The 17,341-nt window shown below is 42.6% G+C and overlaps 2 protein-coding genes across 4 annotated transcripts; one reads left to right on the forward strand and one right to left on the reverse strand.

The window, feature by feature from the left end:
* Positions 1-402: 402 nt before the first annotated feature.
* On the reverse strand, positions 403-14,143 carry LOC109418895 (F-box and leucine-rich repeat protein 13). 3 transcript variants are annotated; one of them, XM_029875398.2, is made up of 5 exons: positions 4,002-4,384; positions 2,728-3,933; positions 937-1,140; positions 667-873; positions 403-594 (listed from the first exon to the last, which is right to left on the reverse strand). In XM_029875398.2, the coding sequence occupies exons 1-5, from the start codon at positions 4,071-4,073 to the stop codon at positions 502-504; spliced, it is 1,782 nt and encodes a 593-aa protein (XP_029731258.2). In that variant the 5' UTR covers positions 4,074-4,384; the 3' UTR covers positions 403-501. The 3 variants fall into 3 exon arrangements, with proteins under 3 accessions (XP_029731258.2, XP_062711923.1, XP_029731257.2); XM_062855939.1 differs by lacking the exons at positions 2,728-3,933; positions 4,002-4,384 and adding exons at positions 1,206-2,408; positions 2,468-2,669; XM_029875397.2 differs by lacking the exons at positions 2,728-3,933; positions 4,002-4,384 and adding an exon at positions 12,337-14,143.
* A 239-nt stretch (positions 14,144-14,382) lies between these two features.
* On the forward strand, positions 14,383-16,741 carry LOC109418902 (F-box and leucine-rich repeat protein 13). Its single transcript, XM_019693129.3, has 4 exons — positions 14,383-14,693; positions 14,752-15,957; positions 16,018-16,218; positions 16,280-16,741. The coding sequence occupies exons 1-4, from the start codon at positions 14,556-14,558 to the stop codon at positions 16,607-16,609; spliced, it is 1,875 nt and encodes a 624-aa protein (XP_019548674.3). The 5' UTR covers positions 14,383-14,555; the 3' UTR covers positions 16,610-16,741.
* The last annotated feature ends 600 nt before the right edge of the window (positions 16,742-17,341 follow it).

Raw genomic sequence — 17,341 nt, forward strand, 5'->3', positions numbered from 1 at the left:
TGATTTAGGTGCCAAGTTTGATACGATCGTATCGGTGTACAAACATCCTGGTGATTGCTTGTGGCTTTAAGTGACGTGCGTCACGTGGGTCGTCGGTTTTGCGCCAAAAATAGTTACTTTGTTACCTTTGGTTCGTGGTATGCTCTGTTGCATACATTTAGGGGTTATTTAGTAGTGACAAATAGATGGCGTGGTTTTTCAATAGATGAACATCTTCATTTACACCACACAAACATCAACCATTTTAGACTCATCCCTCATTTTGTTTGAAATTGATTCGAACTTGGTAGTTTTACCTACATGGACATATGTTCATTCCTCCTTACCTCGTGACTTAGTTTACGCGCGTGCGTATAATCCATTCAAGGACACTTTTCTGGACAAAATAGACAAGTCATAACATGAGTGCTTATTAATAATATTTTATTTGCATTTCATTTTGACGGAAAGAACAAAAAAAAAAAACAGAATTCAGACTTTAGTAGAATTAATATGTATGTTCTAGGATTTGTACACCTGTCTAAGTGTGGAAATATTAGCCAGTCGTTCTGAGATATCCGGGGGCAGCTTGAAGCATCCTCTAACGTACAAGTACTGGGTGGAAAAAGAAAGAATAAAACAAACTCATTAGTATTCGATAACAACATGAGCATTCACAATACGAACCTTCAGGTTTTTGCAGTGCTCGGACAGATAACTTAAACCAACTTCGCTGACCAGTGGACAGTTTGCCAGCTTCAGCGTACTGAGTCGTTTCAAGTTCTGCGCAATGAGCTCAACGCAACAGTCGTTGATGTTGGGACACTCGCTCAGGTCCAGATACTCCAACGCTGGACAGTTTGTTACTAGTTTCTCGATCCCCTGCTTCGAGAGCTGTGAAAACCAAAAACGAATTTTTGTTACACCTCTTCTACGGACGTCAATACGTTAGCTTACCTGATGACATCTGGATAAGTTCAACTCCTTAAGTTCCATGAACCGAAAAGCGTATCTCAACGAAAAGTCCGTAAGTTTGTAACACCCGGAAACTTTAAGTACTCTAAGTTTCTTCAGTCGGTCGATGGAAAAGGTTTCTTCGATATCCCAGATGGCAAACGTCTTCTGCGGTAGATCGATTCCAGTGAATCCAGCATCCGTAAGCTGTAAGTGGAAATGACAAAGATTTAGTGTGCCGTATAGTTTTGGCTAAGATCTTTATAGACAACCTTAGTACTCCTCTCAAGATTTAGTTGTTCAAGATGACTTAGATTATAAAATATGTGCTGAAGAGCGATGTCGGTCATACCAGGTACCGACCCACCCATGTTCAGAATCTTAAGGTTAGCAAAACTTGCACTGATTTTTACAATACATTCGTCATCCAGGGGACTCAACAGTTCCAGATGAAGTTCATGAAAAACAGTCTTTGAGCTGTGAGACGCCCCATCCATGATTCCTCTTTTCGTGATACGACACTTGGAGAGATCTATGACTTCCAGCTGGCGAAGCTTAAAGATCTGTGCAACTCCGTAGTCAGATACGCCACAGCATCCGGCTAGCTTCATCACTCTTAAATTCAGCATGTTTCGTACGATTTGATCTATACAGTAATCAGTGATTCCAGTAGACTGAGATAAATCAAGAACCCGGATATCTGTTTGCCGTTGAAGAAGCTCGATGATAGCAGGCAATTTCCGTGGGATCTTTTCCAGATAAGTGAAGGTAAGTTCTTCCAGCATGAGCCCTCGTGCGCTGACCATACCTCGGAGGAATATGTCATCTACCGGAACGCCACTGAGATTGAGGCTTTTGAGTTCGTTCTGTCGGCGTTGAATAAAGGTCAGAATACAGTTCAGCAGTTGTGCCTTCCGCGTAGGATCCGCGTTCCGAAAACAATTGGAAAAATCCACTTCGGTCAAATTTGGCATCATATCCACCATGGCGTTGAACTGCAGCTCGCTGAAGGCATTCTTGGAAAGACTCAGATGTTCGATGCTGGGAAAGTAGATTTTGACGACTCCATTTTCAAAGAACTTCCAGTTCAAGAAGAGATCATCACGCAGCAGATCGCACTCAATGAAGCGCGCTATCCGTAGATTCGGCATGTATTTGAACACCGAAATGACCCGCTCCCGCCAGATCATACATTTTTCGAAAGAGATCTCCTGGATGAACGGTCCAAACTTGGCCCAAAACTTGCTGTAGACATTAAGTTTGACACGAGTTAACTTAAGAACAGGAAAACAGAAGCTGCTTTGAAGTAGATCTGCAACTGGAGATGTGAAGTCGTCAAATTCTACGCCAACCAAATGCAAGCACATCTTCCGAACAAAACCCAGGTATTTGGAGGCTTCGTACCATCGCCAACAGGCCATGCTGGCTGTTCTGCGATCGGCAACTGGGAGATATTCGAAGATCTTCACCAACAGCTGAGATGTGGAGATTTTTTGATTAGTTTTTTGATAAATGATTAATTGATTTAACCTACTTCTGTTGGAAGCATCGTGAAATCAGGTTCAGCACACTTGAATCCCATTAGGTAATACTAACTTACAATTAGAGATTAAATAATACTAAATGCGAAACGGCTGTCTAGCCGCTCGATTAACAAATAGTTGTTACACTCAAGATCAGCGAGGTTTAAATCGAAATCTTTTCTGGCAGCAAAACTATTTTCACTGTCATCGCATTAGGGGAGTAGAATTTACAAAGGTTAATGAATACTTACGGACAAAATTGAGACTTTACCTTTGTGCTCCTCTCAAAATTAGCCACTTCGAGATTGGTAAGATTGCAGAAGATATACTGCGCAGACCAATCAGTCATGCACGAAGAGGATCCACCAATGTTAAGGACCGTCAGATGAGTGAAATTGGCTCCTATCCTCACCACACAATCGTCATCCAAAGTATCAATCTGTTCGAGATGGAGTTCCTTCAATAGTTTTCTGTTGCAGTGCACCGCTCCATCCACAATAGATTTCTTCGTTATCCGACATTGGGACAAATCTAGTTTCACTAGATTTTGCAATCGAAAGATTTGCGCTACTCCGTAGTCGCAGACATTCCAACAATTGTTCAGATTGATAATTTCCAACTTCTTCATGTGATGCACAATCTGATCGAGGCAGTAATCCGTTATGCCAATGGACTGACTCAGATCCAAAACCTTCATCTCTGACTGCTGTCGAAGGAACTGGATGATCGCCGGATCCCTAAGAGGCATTTTCTCCTGATACACCATGCTGAAATTCTCCAGCCGCAAACCTTCCGCTTTGTTTAGCCCCCGCAAGAAAATATCGTCCAGCGAGATACCCTTCATGATCAATCCCTTGATCGTACACTGTCTCTCGCATACGAAGCGCAAGATGCATCTCAGCATGACCGTCTTGCTGATCGAGTCTACATAGCTGAAGCAGTTGGATAAATCCAGCACCGTCAAATTGGGCATCATCTCCACAATAGCCCCGAACTGCAGCTCCGTGAAATTGTTCTTCGCCAAGCTCAACGTTGCAACGCTTTCAAATCTCCCCATCAGTCCATTCTCCATAAACTTCCACTCCTTGAATAAATCATCTCTCAACAGATCGCACTCCACGAAACAAACCGTTCTCAGATTCTTCATATGTTTCAACACTTTAATAATCCGCTCCCGCCAGATCATGCACTTCTCGAACGTGATCTCGCTGATCGCCGGACCAAAGTCCTTCCAAAATTGACTGTAAACGGACTGCTGCAGTCTGACGCGGGTCAGCTTCAGCACCGGGTAAACGTGCGGACTCTGCAGCAAATCAGCCACCGGTGGCTTCCCATCATCGAACTCGATCCCCACCAGGTGGAGTACCATCTGCCGGGCGAAGCCAAGGTACTTGGACGCTTCGTACCACTTCCAGCAGGTGTAGCTGGCGGCGTTGCGATCCCCCGTCGAAAGATACTTGAAGATCGATACCAATAGCTGCGTTGGGGGGGAAAAAGAGCGTGAAATTAGGTCGATCCTGTTGGCGCCCATTTCAAGAGACTCACTTCGATTGGGAGGTTGCCAAAGTCTGGCTCGGGCGGGGTTGGTTCGATTGGGGTTGGCTCAATCAGCTTCATCTTCCTGTTGATTTGTGCGCACGAGTTGCATAAAACCTCAGGACGGCCCGACGGATGGGATGGTACTGAGTTGGCTGAGTCTGAGTCGATGTGCAGGTTCAACGAATTCGATAGGCGGACGAACGACTCATATGATGTTAGGAACAGCAATAAGGAAAGTGGGCAGGCCGTCTTTCTAAAATGACGATGACCCTTTCACGAGACGGATCATCGTAACCACATTTATCTAGCGCTAAGTAAGCGTCCAAATCAACACGTGTGGGAATCGATTGACGCCAACGAGTAGTAATTTGGTCAGTAGAACAATCTCAGCATCGGCGAGGAAAAAATACTTACCCACACCCATTGATTGCTGGTAGGATAGCTGGATTCCCTCAGTCATCACTAATTTCAACAATCTTGGGCACACTGTATTCAGCTAATTTCAAAGCGAAATAATATCCTAATAGTCCGATTCATAGGATTCGGGTTATTCAGATTTTTGGACTCATGCCCTTATAGTATATATGTGTTTCATACTTCTTAAAACAGATATCTCAGGCCAAAGTCTATGCTCCATACAGGTTTCCAAATTTTTGTATGAACAAAAGTCTACAGGGAGGGAAGGGGACGAGGGGGGTTTCTGAGATGGCCATAAATGAGTCTACGTAGTTTATGCACAGAACATAGATACCTTGATAGGGTTGGAACTGAAAGCAGCGCAAGAAGCGGATAGTTCGATAAAGTAGAATAATAGAATACATTTAGGCGCTATACAAAAGTGTTATAGTTCAGCAGCCAATTGGAATCGCTCACGTAGTGCCCTAGCGAACAAAAGAGCTGTATATTAGGTTAAGTGATTAAGAATAGAAAAAAGATGGCGCTGTTGTAAAATTTATTTGATTCGTCAATATCTCAGCTCAGGGACATTTCAATAATATTTAGGGAATTCAAGGACGTTTCAAGGGGCTTTAAGGGAAAATCAAGGGATTTTAGGAGCCTTTAAAGCGCGTTGCAAGGGGTTTGAGGGGTGTTTTAAGGTATTTCAGAGTCATTTAAGAGAGTTTCAGGAACATTTTAAGGGTGTTTCTATAGGTTTTAGGAGTGTTTGATAGCATTTCAGGGGCGCGTCAAGGGGTTTTCAGGCGGGTTTCAGGGGGTTTTTGAATCGTATTAAAAGCGTCCAAAGGAGTTTCAGAGGAATTTCAAATGGATTATGATGATTTTAAGGGATTATATGTCAGGGTCGTATCAGGGGGTTCTAAGAACACCTTTAAGGTGACTTGGTGCATCACAGAATTTTCATAGGAATCATTGACTTTTTAATTTTCAATGATTGTTTGCCTCGCGTTTTTGAAGTGATAAAAAACGGGAAATTTTGCAGTCACGCAGTAGAAAAAGTATCATCACACTCACCACGAGTGAGCATATGGGATGATACATTTTCATCCGAATTTGCGCTTTGGTAACTGAGTTTTATCACTTTGAAATTTCGAGCGAGATTTCAATGATGCTGATGACACACTACGCGTCGTTAAATCAAAGGGTATTTCAGGGACGTTTCAAAAATACTGTGATGTAGTCCCTACAAACAAACCCTCTGAAACTTTCTAAAATGCCTCCAAGATCTCCCTGAAACCCCCTCGCACCCGATGTAGCGCACCTGACACAATGGTCCAATTTTGAGAAAAGCTGGCAGAAACTCAATTTTTGAACATCTCTTAAATGGGTTTCAGTATTATCGATCATGCATGTACAATATCAGGAGCGTTGACTGTCTTTTAAATAAATTGGTAATCATGATTTTGTATCGTTTTACAGCGCTAAATAGCTGCTGATGGAAACATTGATGATTTTTTGATAAAGTACACAAGCAAGTTCAACTAGTACAAAAGTCTAATAATATAAGTAATTTAATAGCTTCCGGAAGTTTATTCGTAAGTTCTTGTGTATATTAGGTACCTGCAATGGAAGAAGAGATTAAAATAATACTGTTGGCTTCAAAATTAACATATCATTCAACTTCAAAGTGTCTTACAAATCGCTCCCAGCGACTCCTCACGCCGATATTCGGTTCAAATGCTCGTCTAAGCATGAACTGATCAAAGAAAATTGCACCTGCAAGAGCTGCCAAATGATATGATATGATAACACAAGTTTACAAAATAAAACGAAAGTTGTGAACTTCTGTCAACGACCAAAATTTTTGAAGCACAATTTAGTGCTGATTTCGAAACCGACCTTCAAAAAATTTTAAGTAGAACAGTTTTTGAGTTTTAGCTCAATATCGAGTTTTGCAACTTTTCAAAATATGTAATTTACTAAAATTCAGATATATTACGTTTTGTTCATCTAATTTTAAATCATTTTCCATAAATTAAAAGCTGAATACAATACCATTCGATCATGCGAATACAGGTTTTGCGTCAGATTGATGAAATTCAAGATATTGGCGAGTTTTAGGGACGATCTTCTTAAATTTTAGCAAAATTTTCAAATTTTTTTGAAGAAATGTATTTTTTTTTTCAATAAGAAAAAAACAACTTAAAAATTCTTTTTCGACGTTTATTTGACATATCATATGTAGGCGAGTTACAGTAAAAAATTCTGCTCAATCGGAGCATTGATTACGGAGAACGAGATGTTTGAAGTGAGCGACTTTGCTTAAAAATAGAACAAAAATCGATTTCAAATCATCAGCCTTGTATGGAGAGTCGAAAAAATTTCCACTCTAATGTAATTTTTTTCTTTCGCGTTTTCGAACTCAGGGCATGATTCTACACCAAAAATGATCATCAGCTTACCGAGTTCAAAAATGCTGTAAACTAGTGTAATTGTTGGGAAAGATTTGAGTTTGGTGAAACTGGCAACACGGTTCAGTCCGAAGCAGAAAGTAAACTGTTGTGGTAAGAGGTGGACGTAGTGCGAGTGAAGATAGCCAAATGTAAGAGAGTTTTTAGTATTAATTAATTAGTTTATAGTGTAATAAATTATGTATTTCCAGCATTGAAGCTGCTCCAACTAAAGCTGCTTTCAATTTTTGTCTATTCGTTCCGAAGAAAGTCCACCCCGCAACAATAATGATATGTATATAGTCAAATAGTATGAAAAACAGCAATTTTGTTCGGAATTCGTTCGAAGAAATCGACGAACAAAGAAAATGCCATTAATATGAAATTAGCAGCTCAATAATGTTTCAGTGTATTCATTTAGGTTAAAACTAGCAGACTACTATAATTTGGCAATTTTTGCCACGTATTTTCAAATCTGTATCACTGTGCGCCTTTGAATCGGAAACTTCATGAACTGCCTCCAAAATCACCCTTAACCCCATCGGGCCCCATGTAACGCACCTGAGAGGCTTCTGAACCCCCGAAAACGCCTGCATAACACCTCTGAATCCCACCAAACTCTGAAACTTTCTGAAATGCCTCCTACTTAGATCCCTCTTAAACCTCTATCGGACCCCATGTAACGCACCTGAGAGGCTCCGAAACCCCCAAAAACTCCTCCGTAACGCTTCCATAACGTCTCTGAATCCCGCCGAAAATACTCTGAAACTTCCCGAAATGCCTCCTAAATCCTCATTAAACCCCCTCGGACCCCATGTAACGCATCTGAGGGAATATGAGGAGCCTTTTAAGAGCGTTCTGTCAAGATTTGTTTGCGTTTCATTGGGTTTATGGACCCTATTAAAGGCGTCCAGAGGGGTTTCAGAGGAATTTCAAATGGATTATGATGATTTTAAGGGCGTTTTGATGCATTATATGTCAGGGTCGTTTCAGGGGGTTTCAAGAACACCTTTAAATCAAAGGGTATTTCAGGGGCGTTTAAAAAAATACTGTGATGTGGTCTCTACAAACCCTCTGAAACTTTCTAAAATGCCTCCAAGATCTCCCTGAAACCTCCTCGCACCCCATGTAATGCACCTGAGAGCCCAGCTAACACAAAGTCTTATATGATGTTGAATAGGACGCTATATCGGGGGCCATATGCGTACATGCTTCCATTTAACCACGTGTAAAGTGTGCGTATATCGCCTCCACTTTTGCATCCTATGCAACATCATATGCGATCGCGTGTTGACTGGGAGGCTTCGAAAACCCCGAAAACGTCTGCGTAATGCCTCTGAATCTCACCAAAAAGGCTCTGACACTTCCTGAAATACCGCCAAAATGTCTCTCGGACCCCAGTAACGCACCTAGAGGCTCCGAAACCCCGAAAACTCATTCGTAACGCTTCCATAAAGTCTCTGAATTGCGCAGAAAATGCTCTAAAACTCTCTGAAATGCCTCCTAGATCCCCCTTAAACCCCCATCGGACCCCATGTAACGCACCTGAGAGGCTCCGAAACTCCCAAAAACTCCTCCGTAACACTTCCATTAAGTCTCTGAATCCCGCCGAAAATACTCTGAGACTTCCTGAAATACCTCCTAAATCCCCATTAAACCCCCTCGGACCCTATGTAACGCATCTGAGACGCTCTGAAAATTACGAAAACTGCTTCGTAACGTCGCCGCATTCTGGTGAAAATGCTCTGAGACTACCTGAAAGGCCTCCGAAACCCTCTTAAGATCCACTCGGACTCCATGTAACCATGAGACTTTCGGAATTACTCGAAAACATACTTGTAACGCCTAAAAACCCATTGAAAATCCTCTGAAACTCTCTGCAATGCTTTCGAAAACCTTTTCAGACCCCCGAAATCTCTCCTGAGATCTCCCCCAAGTAACACAACATGTCTTATAGAAATTATTTCGACTCCAATATGACCAGTTACGAAGTTTTGTTGTGAAGCTATAAAACCGATTTGCAGACTGCTATACGACTGAAAAAGCGCAGAAGGTGGAGCTTGCGCAACATCTTTGTGATGTCATATTCATGTTCTATATGAATCTGAGCATACTTGATTATGTATCTTAGTATGTTTTCCATTATATATTTTCAACAAATTCTAGAAAACAGTGCCTTGACAATCAAGATGTTTTATTACTGTAAATAATTAAGTTTCAAGCAGGGCCCATATAGCCGAGGCGGTAAACGCACGGGTATTCAGCATGACCATGCTGAGGGTGACGGGTTTGATTCCCGGTCGGTCCAGGATCTTTTCGTAAAGAAAATTTCCTTGACTTCCTTGGGCATAGAGTATATTCGTGCCTGCCACACGATATACGCATGCAAAATGGTCATTGGCAGAGGAAGCTCTCAGTTAATAACTGTGGAAGTGCTCATATAACACTAAGCTGAGAAGCAGGCTTTTTCCCAATGAGGACGTTACGCCAAGAAGAGAGAGAATTAAGTTTCAAAATGTCAATAGTAAAAATCGACAACTGCGAAAATCAACATGCATCAATAATTCGACCAAGCCACTTTAACGCCTAATTGCCTTACTGTGGTCATAAATTTTAATGCCAATCATTTTTTACAGTGAAATAGACTATTGTACCCCGATAAAATTAATGCGCCTTATAAATCAGTATTTTTGAAGAATTTTGCATCAAAATAAATATATAGTGTTCATCTTATTTTAACACAAAAACTCAAATATGCTTTATTTTTCTCAAGAATTTGTCAAGTTTATACATACATATAACAAATTAATGATAAATATTTAATAATTTAGAAATAAAATTAAGGTGAAACATCAAGAAATCTCTTTGTAATTTTGCATACAAACTTTAGAGGCACAAATCTGACGAAAGAAGCATCAAACTAAGCCGCACTTGTTAATCCTGGCTTTGCTCACTTGCAAAAAGAGGCAGCTTTTCCAAATCGAGCGCATTTGTTTACGAATTTTCAAGATTGGTGCTCTTGAAAACGCGAGTAGGGGACCAAGTCGGCCATTGTAGCAGCCATGTTTGTGTTCTTTGAAGTTTCTCCTTAAATGGCACTCTGTGACATGGCATGATACATGTTTTGGGATATGATTCAAAATTGGCATGATATTGTTTTTGTGAATAATTTTGTTGTAGTTGTTGTTGGTTTTCATGTTTGGATTGGCATTTGAACGGTTTGATATCTGTCACGATCTGGAAAGACAACAAATATCAAGTATCAAATAATTATCACAGTTTATACATTGAAGCGGCTCAAAGAGCATTATGCTCGGTAAAATCGGCCCTTATAGTAATCATATATGTTGTGGTAACATATATTCCTGTCATTTTTTCATATAGGTATTCATAGCTAAGATTCTGTTAGGAGTATATTTTTTGATGTAGGAAATAAAAATCGATTCTACATTTCTAGGATCGGTAGTGTAGCATGTCCCTGTTCAAAAAAATGAATGAGGTTTATGTTTCACATGTTTTCTATCATACTGCAGAAAACCAAAATTCGACTAATTATAAACATACGAAACATACTATGTTTTGTCTAAACATGATTGAAAACAAGTCTTAAACAAGAAACTGCAAATGCTACTCTAATATGACATATAGAACATACTGAGCATGTATGGTAACAAACAAAGTGTACTTAAATAGAACATACCCAACATAATCGAAAACAACATGCAATGTTTGTATGAGAAAACAAAATATATTCTTTAATAAGACTTCTAAATAGAAGATCACTGTGTATAAGTTTTAGGTATCATGAAAACGACTTATCCATGACATAATATGTTTCGAGAAACTTCATAACAACTGCTTTAGGACAAAGTAAATATTTTGCTATTTCGGATTATGTTTTCGGTGTAACTTGGGCCTGGTACCCCGCTGAATCCCCTTGCGATCCCCTGTTACCTTTCTTTGCTCTCCCTATAAACACCCCCTGGTCGCCGTTGCATCAGCGTCGCGACGCGTCGGTTAGATATTAGGCAAGATGATTATGGTAGAAAGTAGGGCAGAGGGTAGGATGGACAATACGGTGGAGGGGTACGGTGAAGAGTTAGGATAGAGAGTAGGGTATAGTGTTAGGTAGAGGATAGGGTAAAGGTTAGAGTAGAGGGTTAGGGTAGAGAGTAGGATAGATGGTAGGGTAGGCAGTACGTTAGAAAGTTAGAATAATGAGTTAGGGTAGACGGTAAGGGGGAGGGTTCGGGTAGAGAGCAGGGTTGAGGATTAGGATAGAGGATATGATAGATTGATTGACGGTAGGGTAGAGGGTTTTGGGTGAAGGGTAGAGGTTGAGGTAGACGGTAGAGTAGAGAGTTATGGTAAAGGCACAAATGCCCAATAAAGGCACAAAATGTAAAGGATAACGTGCCTTTGGAGCCAACCTGATAGGGTGAAGGGTAGGCTAGAGGATAGTAGGGTAGTTAGGGTAGACGGTAGGGCAAAGGATAGGATATAAGGTAGGGTAGAGGGTAGGGTAAAGGGTAGAGTGCAGGGTTAGGGTAGGGTAGGGTAGAGTGGACGGTAGGACAGACGGAAAGGTAGAGGGTAGAGTGGAGAATAGGGTAGAGGGTTAGAGTAGGATGAAGAAATGAGATGAGATATTCTAGAGATATCTTCAGGAATTGTTTCCAGGATTTCCTCTCTAGTGTCTTTCCAGAGATCCTCCAGATATTCCTTTCGGATTCCTCCTGGGATCACTTCAGGGATTTCATGAGGCATTGCTATAGACAACTCTGAAAGATTCTTTTGGGTATTCTAGTCGGCATTCCATCAGGGATTCCTGCTCGAATTTCTGCAAAGAATCCTTCCGGGATTTCATTAAGGACTTAGAGATTCCCGCTGGGATTCCTACTGGGATCCGAAAAGGATTATGAAAGATAGAAATGTCGAAACGACATTTTCAGCACTGGTTTCAACCCCAACCCGACATGGGTTTGCTTACGCTGAAATGTGTTTGACGTTTGTTTGCACATTTTCCGCCAATCCAGTTCCAAGCCAGGTAGAAAATGAGAAACGGCATTGGACTTTAAGATTGAATATCCCCAAACGAATCGATTTGTCTCCCCTACATTCATGACAAATAGGAAAACAGAGTACCGGCAGTCGTTGCCAAAAAACGAGCCTGATTGCGTTAGCTGAGTGGCGTCACTGCCGACGTGAATTGTTTTATTTGATTTGTTAGTTCACTTTATTGTATGCGTCGACAGCTGATAGACGCTGCTGTTTTCGTTCGGGAAAACTGTTCCATTAGGTAAAGTTTATCATTTCCTTCAAGAGCAATGTTTTGGCATGGCAGCAAGATACACCGAATCACCGTTTCATTTCGATAATGATTTCTTCAAGGAAACAAGTTTCTATTTTGATTGAATAGAAATAAATCCAATGCGCAAAAATAAATCACACGAAAATGGTTCTGACCGATCAATCTATGTCATGTCACTTACCTTCGTGCAAGCGATGACGTTCAGATGCCGAAGGTTATGCAGGTAGCATATGGTATACTGAATGACTTCGTCTGTGACGGAGTTCGCCGTGCTGTCCAGGTCCAAGATTTGAAGGTTTCGGAAGGTCACAATGATGTAGTACAAGGTAGAGTCAGATAGGTTGTTCAGAAGCGATAGGTAGATCTCGTGCATCTCGCGATGACGTTTCCCGACAATGTATGTGTTGATGCCAAAGTCGCTGATTCGTTCACAGCTGGAGATGTCGAGGACCCGGAGGTGCTGAAGCGTGTGCATATCGACGACACCTTCGTCGCTGAGTAGCCAACAGCGACGGATCTTAAGTGTGTGCAGTAGCGGGCAGCTGGTGATGATGATCTGCATGCATTCGTCATTGAGACCGATGGAGGACGTCAGATCCAGATGTGTGAGTTCGGTTTGGATTGTAAAGAATCGAATGATTCCGGGGTCCTTCAGAGGTACACGCTCACTGTAGGCCATGGTGAAGTGTGTGAGACGAAGACCTTCGATGTCGCACAGGCAATGCCACGTGAAATCATCCACGCATGGAGTGTCGGTAAGATTCAGGCATTTCATGTGATGCCGATTGCGACTGATCAATTTCATCACTCGTTCGAGCATTGTGATCCGCTTGGAGAGGTACAGGTTTATGAAGCAGTTGGACACGTCGATCGATTGCAAATTCGGGGCCATTGTGATGAAACGCTCGAAGTGGAACTCGTTGAAGTAGTCGCAACCGGAGAGCGACAGGTGCTTGAGGCTGAATAAGAAGAATGGAAACATCGGCTCTTGAGTGTTGTATTCGATGGTCCAGTTTTTGAACAATTCATCACACTGCATCAGTTCAAGTCGGCGCAAGTTCAGAAGGTTCCGCATGATCGATAGGAATTTCTTCTTCCTGATGACACAAGAACGTAGGGTAAGCTCCGTGATCCACAGTCCATGAACTTCCCAGAAGTCACTGTGCTTGTTGAACTCGACCTGAGTGAACACTAATCGCGGGTAATACCGGAATCCTTTACTAAAATATTTAAACGGAACAACTTGATCACCGAATTCAACCCGATCGAAATGGTAATAAGTCTGGTCCAGGAATGGTTCGTAGTAATGGGATGCTTCGTTCCATCGGCAGCAGGTTTCACCAGCAGCAAGCCGATCGCTGGTGGTAATTTGCTTGAAAATAATCAGGATCAACTCCATCGGTAGCAGATCATAGCGAGGCTCGAAGAAGCCGGTCGTATCCAAGGGTTCCATCCACTTTGGAATCTCAACTACTTCTTTAACTTTTCCTTGATCAAAGTTCCACAAGATGTTGGGCATCGAATCAATGAAACTGACTCTTCGCTCAGGCGGCGCTACTATCTCTGGAGGTGCTTCAACCTTTTTCGCTTTCCTACCTCCGGATCGTGGTGGTTTGGCAGCTTTGGAAGGTTCTGGTTTCGGTTGAGGTTTACGCACCAGAATCTCGTCAATTGGGTTGGTGTAATCTATGATTTTCTTCGTTCTCCACAGCCTCGATCGGGACGATCGTGGCTCTTCATCTTCAGGTTTCTTTTTTCTTAACTCTGGTATCCTTTCAATGTACACTGGCGGTGGATTGATCAGATCCATTAGTTCTTTCATTTCTCGTAGCTTTATTAGGTGGGTATTTTTTGCTTCCATCTTGACCGGCGCCTCTGGGCGAACTGCTTAGCTGGTTTGTCTTTAGGCGCCCTCGATAAGTGTGGCTAAACAGCGGGTGAATATTCGGGCTTACAGTCGGCCCTTACCGATCGTGTCAAACACGATCGCGCACGTGAGTTCCTATCATCGATTGCATCCACCATCGTGTCGTTGAGTTACTCTAATATGTGATCAATGAGTGCTCAGACCTTCCAAATATCTTAATGACTTAAGATACCTAAGATAGATTCATAATTTCATGAAACTTCAAATATTAATTCAAAGTTATTCAAAGTTATTCGAACGAGTTTGCCGAACTTTACAAACGTAGTGCTCCTTGCACAATTGGCACTCTTCAGCCATGATCTTGAACTGCAAGCGATCAGTTGATCGCCAAAGTTCGTCGCGTGCGATACACAAACCGCAGCACCCGTGAAGGGCGGTTTGGTGATTTGTTTTCAAATAAGTGACGCGCTTGAGATCGTAAACAAAATCGCAGTTGTTTTGAAACCGACAAGATCGTTTTGTGTGTGTTCGAGATGTCGGAGTTCTTTCGTAAACTGCTCGAAAAGCAAGCACAAGCTGAGAGTGTACATACCACGCGGAATATGTACGAATGGTTCGAAGATGGCTTCATCTACTGGTTCGAGCCGTACTTTGAACTGCTGCCTTTTGAAGTTTGTTTAGATTCATACTACTTGTAGATCAACGATTTTATAATCACTTCAATTTCAGATCATGGTGGAGTTACTGAAGTACCTGAACGTGAGTGATCGCAATGCTATGGCACAAGCTTGCAAAGGGTTCTACGAGGGTCTCAAACATCCATACTACTTGCGCTCAACGTGCCTTCACATTCACGACATAGAGTTCGAAGACAACATCGAGCCGGTACGTAGTCTGCTAACCGCGTTCCGGTATTTCCCCAACGTCAAGCTCACGAAGATCACCTTCGGAAACCGCAGTGACTTTTGGGCCGAGTTCGGTGAGTCAATAGAAGAGCTAACCTTCGAAAACTGCGCCATGTGGAAGCAGAAGCTCCTATCGATCCTTCGATACACCTATCGGTTGAAGAGCTTGACCATCGAAAACTGTCCGGATCTGTTTCGATCGTGGAAGCTGATCGAGAACGTCACTGTAATGCTGTGTCCGACGCTGCCGCAGCTACGTCACATCGGTTTAGCCGGCAATACCGTACTCGAGCAGCATCATTTCGATTTTCTAGTGGGCATGGCGCCAAAGCTCGATTCGCTAGACGTGTCGAACTGTTTCAAGGGGAACAACGCGGCTCATCGCTTTCAAATGCTGGGCCACGTAATACGTTATCTGACCGATCATCAGCATGATATTCGTCACTTTTATATTGGCGATACGCCAGTCGACAATCTGTTCCTACGTCACTTGGCCGACATAAAGGGACTTCGGTTGAATAGTTTGAGCTTGATGGTGTGTGACAAAGTGCCTTCGACTGAGGCGGGGATCATCGACTTGATACGATTGCAGACAAACTTGACGTATCTGGATTTGACGAAGTCGTTGGAGTTGCACGATTCGTGCTTGATCGAGATATGCAAATGCATGCCAATGCTGGAGACGTTGATCCTCAACCGATGCTGGATGATTACAGATTATGGTATCATGGCGATCAAGAATTTGAACAGGCTGAAGCATTTAGATCTGACGAACTGCGATAGGATTAGTGATACGGGGATAATGGGCGGATTGTTGACCCACAATAGACAACGGCGGTTGAGGAAGCTGTATCTGGGATTGCTGACAAACATAGGAGAAGTTGTGTTTACGAAGATCTCATTCGAACTGAATAACTTGACTGTACTGGATCTCGGAGGATGTTCAAACTGTATCAACGATCGATCCATCCAATACATTTTCTACCACATGACAGGATTACAGGAGTTAAATTTAGATTGCTGTGCAAAGGTGAGTTGTTCCTTTCATCGTCATCGTCAACGTTGATCAGTGTTAATCTAACTCTTCCAGCTCACGGATGCGGGTATAACAGGAATAGATCTACCGGAGTGTGCGATCGCCATCTGGGATCTCCAGATGTCTTTCTCGGTTGCAGATCTCAAAAGGTTACGCATTCTCAATTTGTCCGGATGCTATCGCGTAACAGATTTCTCATTCAGGATGAAGTTTCAGCTTCAAGAATTGAGGGAGCTTATTCTGAATCGCTTGCAGGTACTAATCAAACCATATCAATGCTACTATGCAACGACACCTAAACCTTCATCACTTCCAGATATCGGATCCCGGAGTGGAGAAGCTCGCCGTCAACTGTCCTTCGCTGGAAATTATCGATTTCAGCGAGTGTCAAAACGTAAACGATCGCTGCTTGGAAATCCTCGCGAAGAGTTGCACCCGTTTGACCACCCTTAGATTGCAAAACTGTGCCGAAATCACCGATCAGGGCATGGATCACCTGATCAAACATTGTACCACACTGAAACACCTGAACATTCGAGGTTGCTACAAGATCACCGCCGAGGCAGAAGCTCGCCTGGTCGGCATCCGATCGCTGAGACATGTGATGGCCAACGAGCGGCAAGAAATCGCTTCCGACGGCAAATAGCCGGTAGGCACCACCGACTGAATGCAAAGATATGTAAAACAAAAAAAAATCCAAGGTAAAATTTGTAAAGAGAAAACAGAACCGAAAACGCCGGAGATGCGTGCAATAAAATTATTAAATCATATAAATTTACTCTCTGTGTTGTTTCTCCACCATCATCGGTTGAAGCGACCGACTCGGTGACCGAAAGACCGACGGGTTCAACCTTTCTTCTCCGCTCGTTCGAAGGTAATCCCATTTTGTCTCGAACCTCAGCGTTGAGTACAGCGGGCGAGCGGCGGCATCTGGGCTTTGATCTATAGGGGAAAGGAAAAAAAAATGTTGAGCACGAAGTGGACTAATCAAGCGGCTTCCGATTGATGGACCATTGCGTTGTAGAATATGGATAGCGGAGGTGACCATTGGTAGAGGTGATTGGTCATTTTGCTCCAGTGCAACAACAGGTCGCAGTAGGTACTCACCGCTCAGTCTAGTGGACTGTATGGTTGCAAGAAGGGGTGAGGAAGCTTATCGATGGAGATTCTTAAGGTGAAGAGATTTTCTATTGCACCATTTCGAGCTGAGGGATCTCACAGGAAAGTCCTTGATGGGGCAATTAGTAGGGTGAAAAAATGGATACCTATACAGGAGGAGGACCGCACAGACGCAGGCTGTTTTGTATGCACGAAGTAAACTTCCGCTTAAGGTTCCATCTGAACCATAAGTTTATCCGTATTTGAGATTGCTGAGTGG

This window comes from Aedes albopictus, chromosome 3 (assembly GCF_035046485.1).
Source record: "Aedes albopictus strain Foshan chromosome 3, AalbF5, whole genome shotgun sequence".
NCBI lineage: Eukaryota > Metazoa > Arthropoda > Insecta > Diptera > Culicidae > Aedes > Aedes albopictus.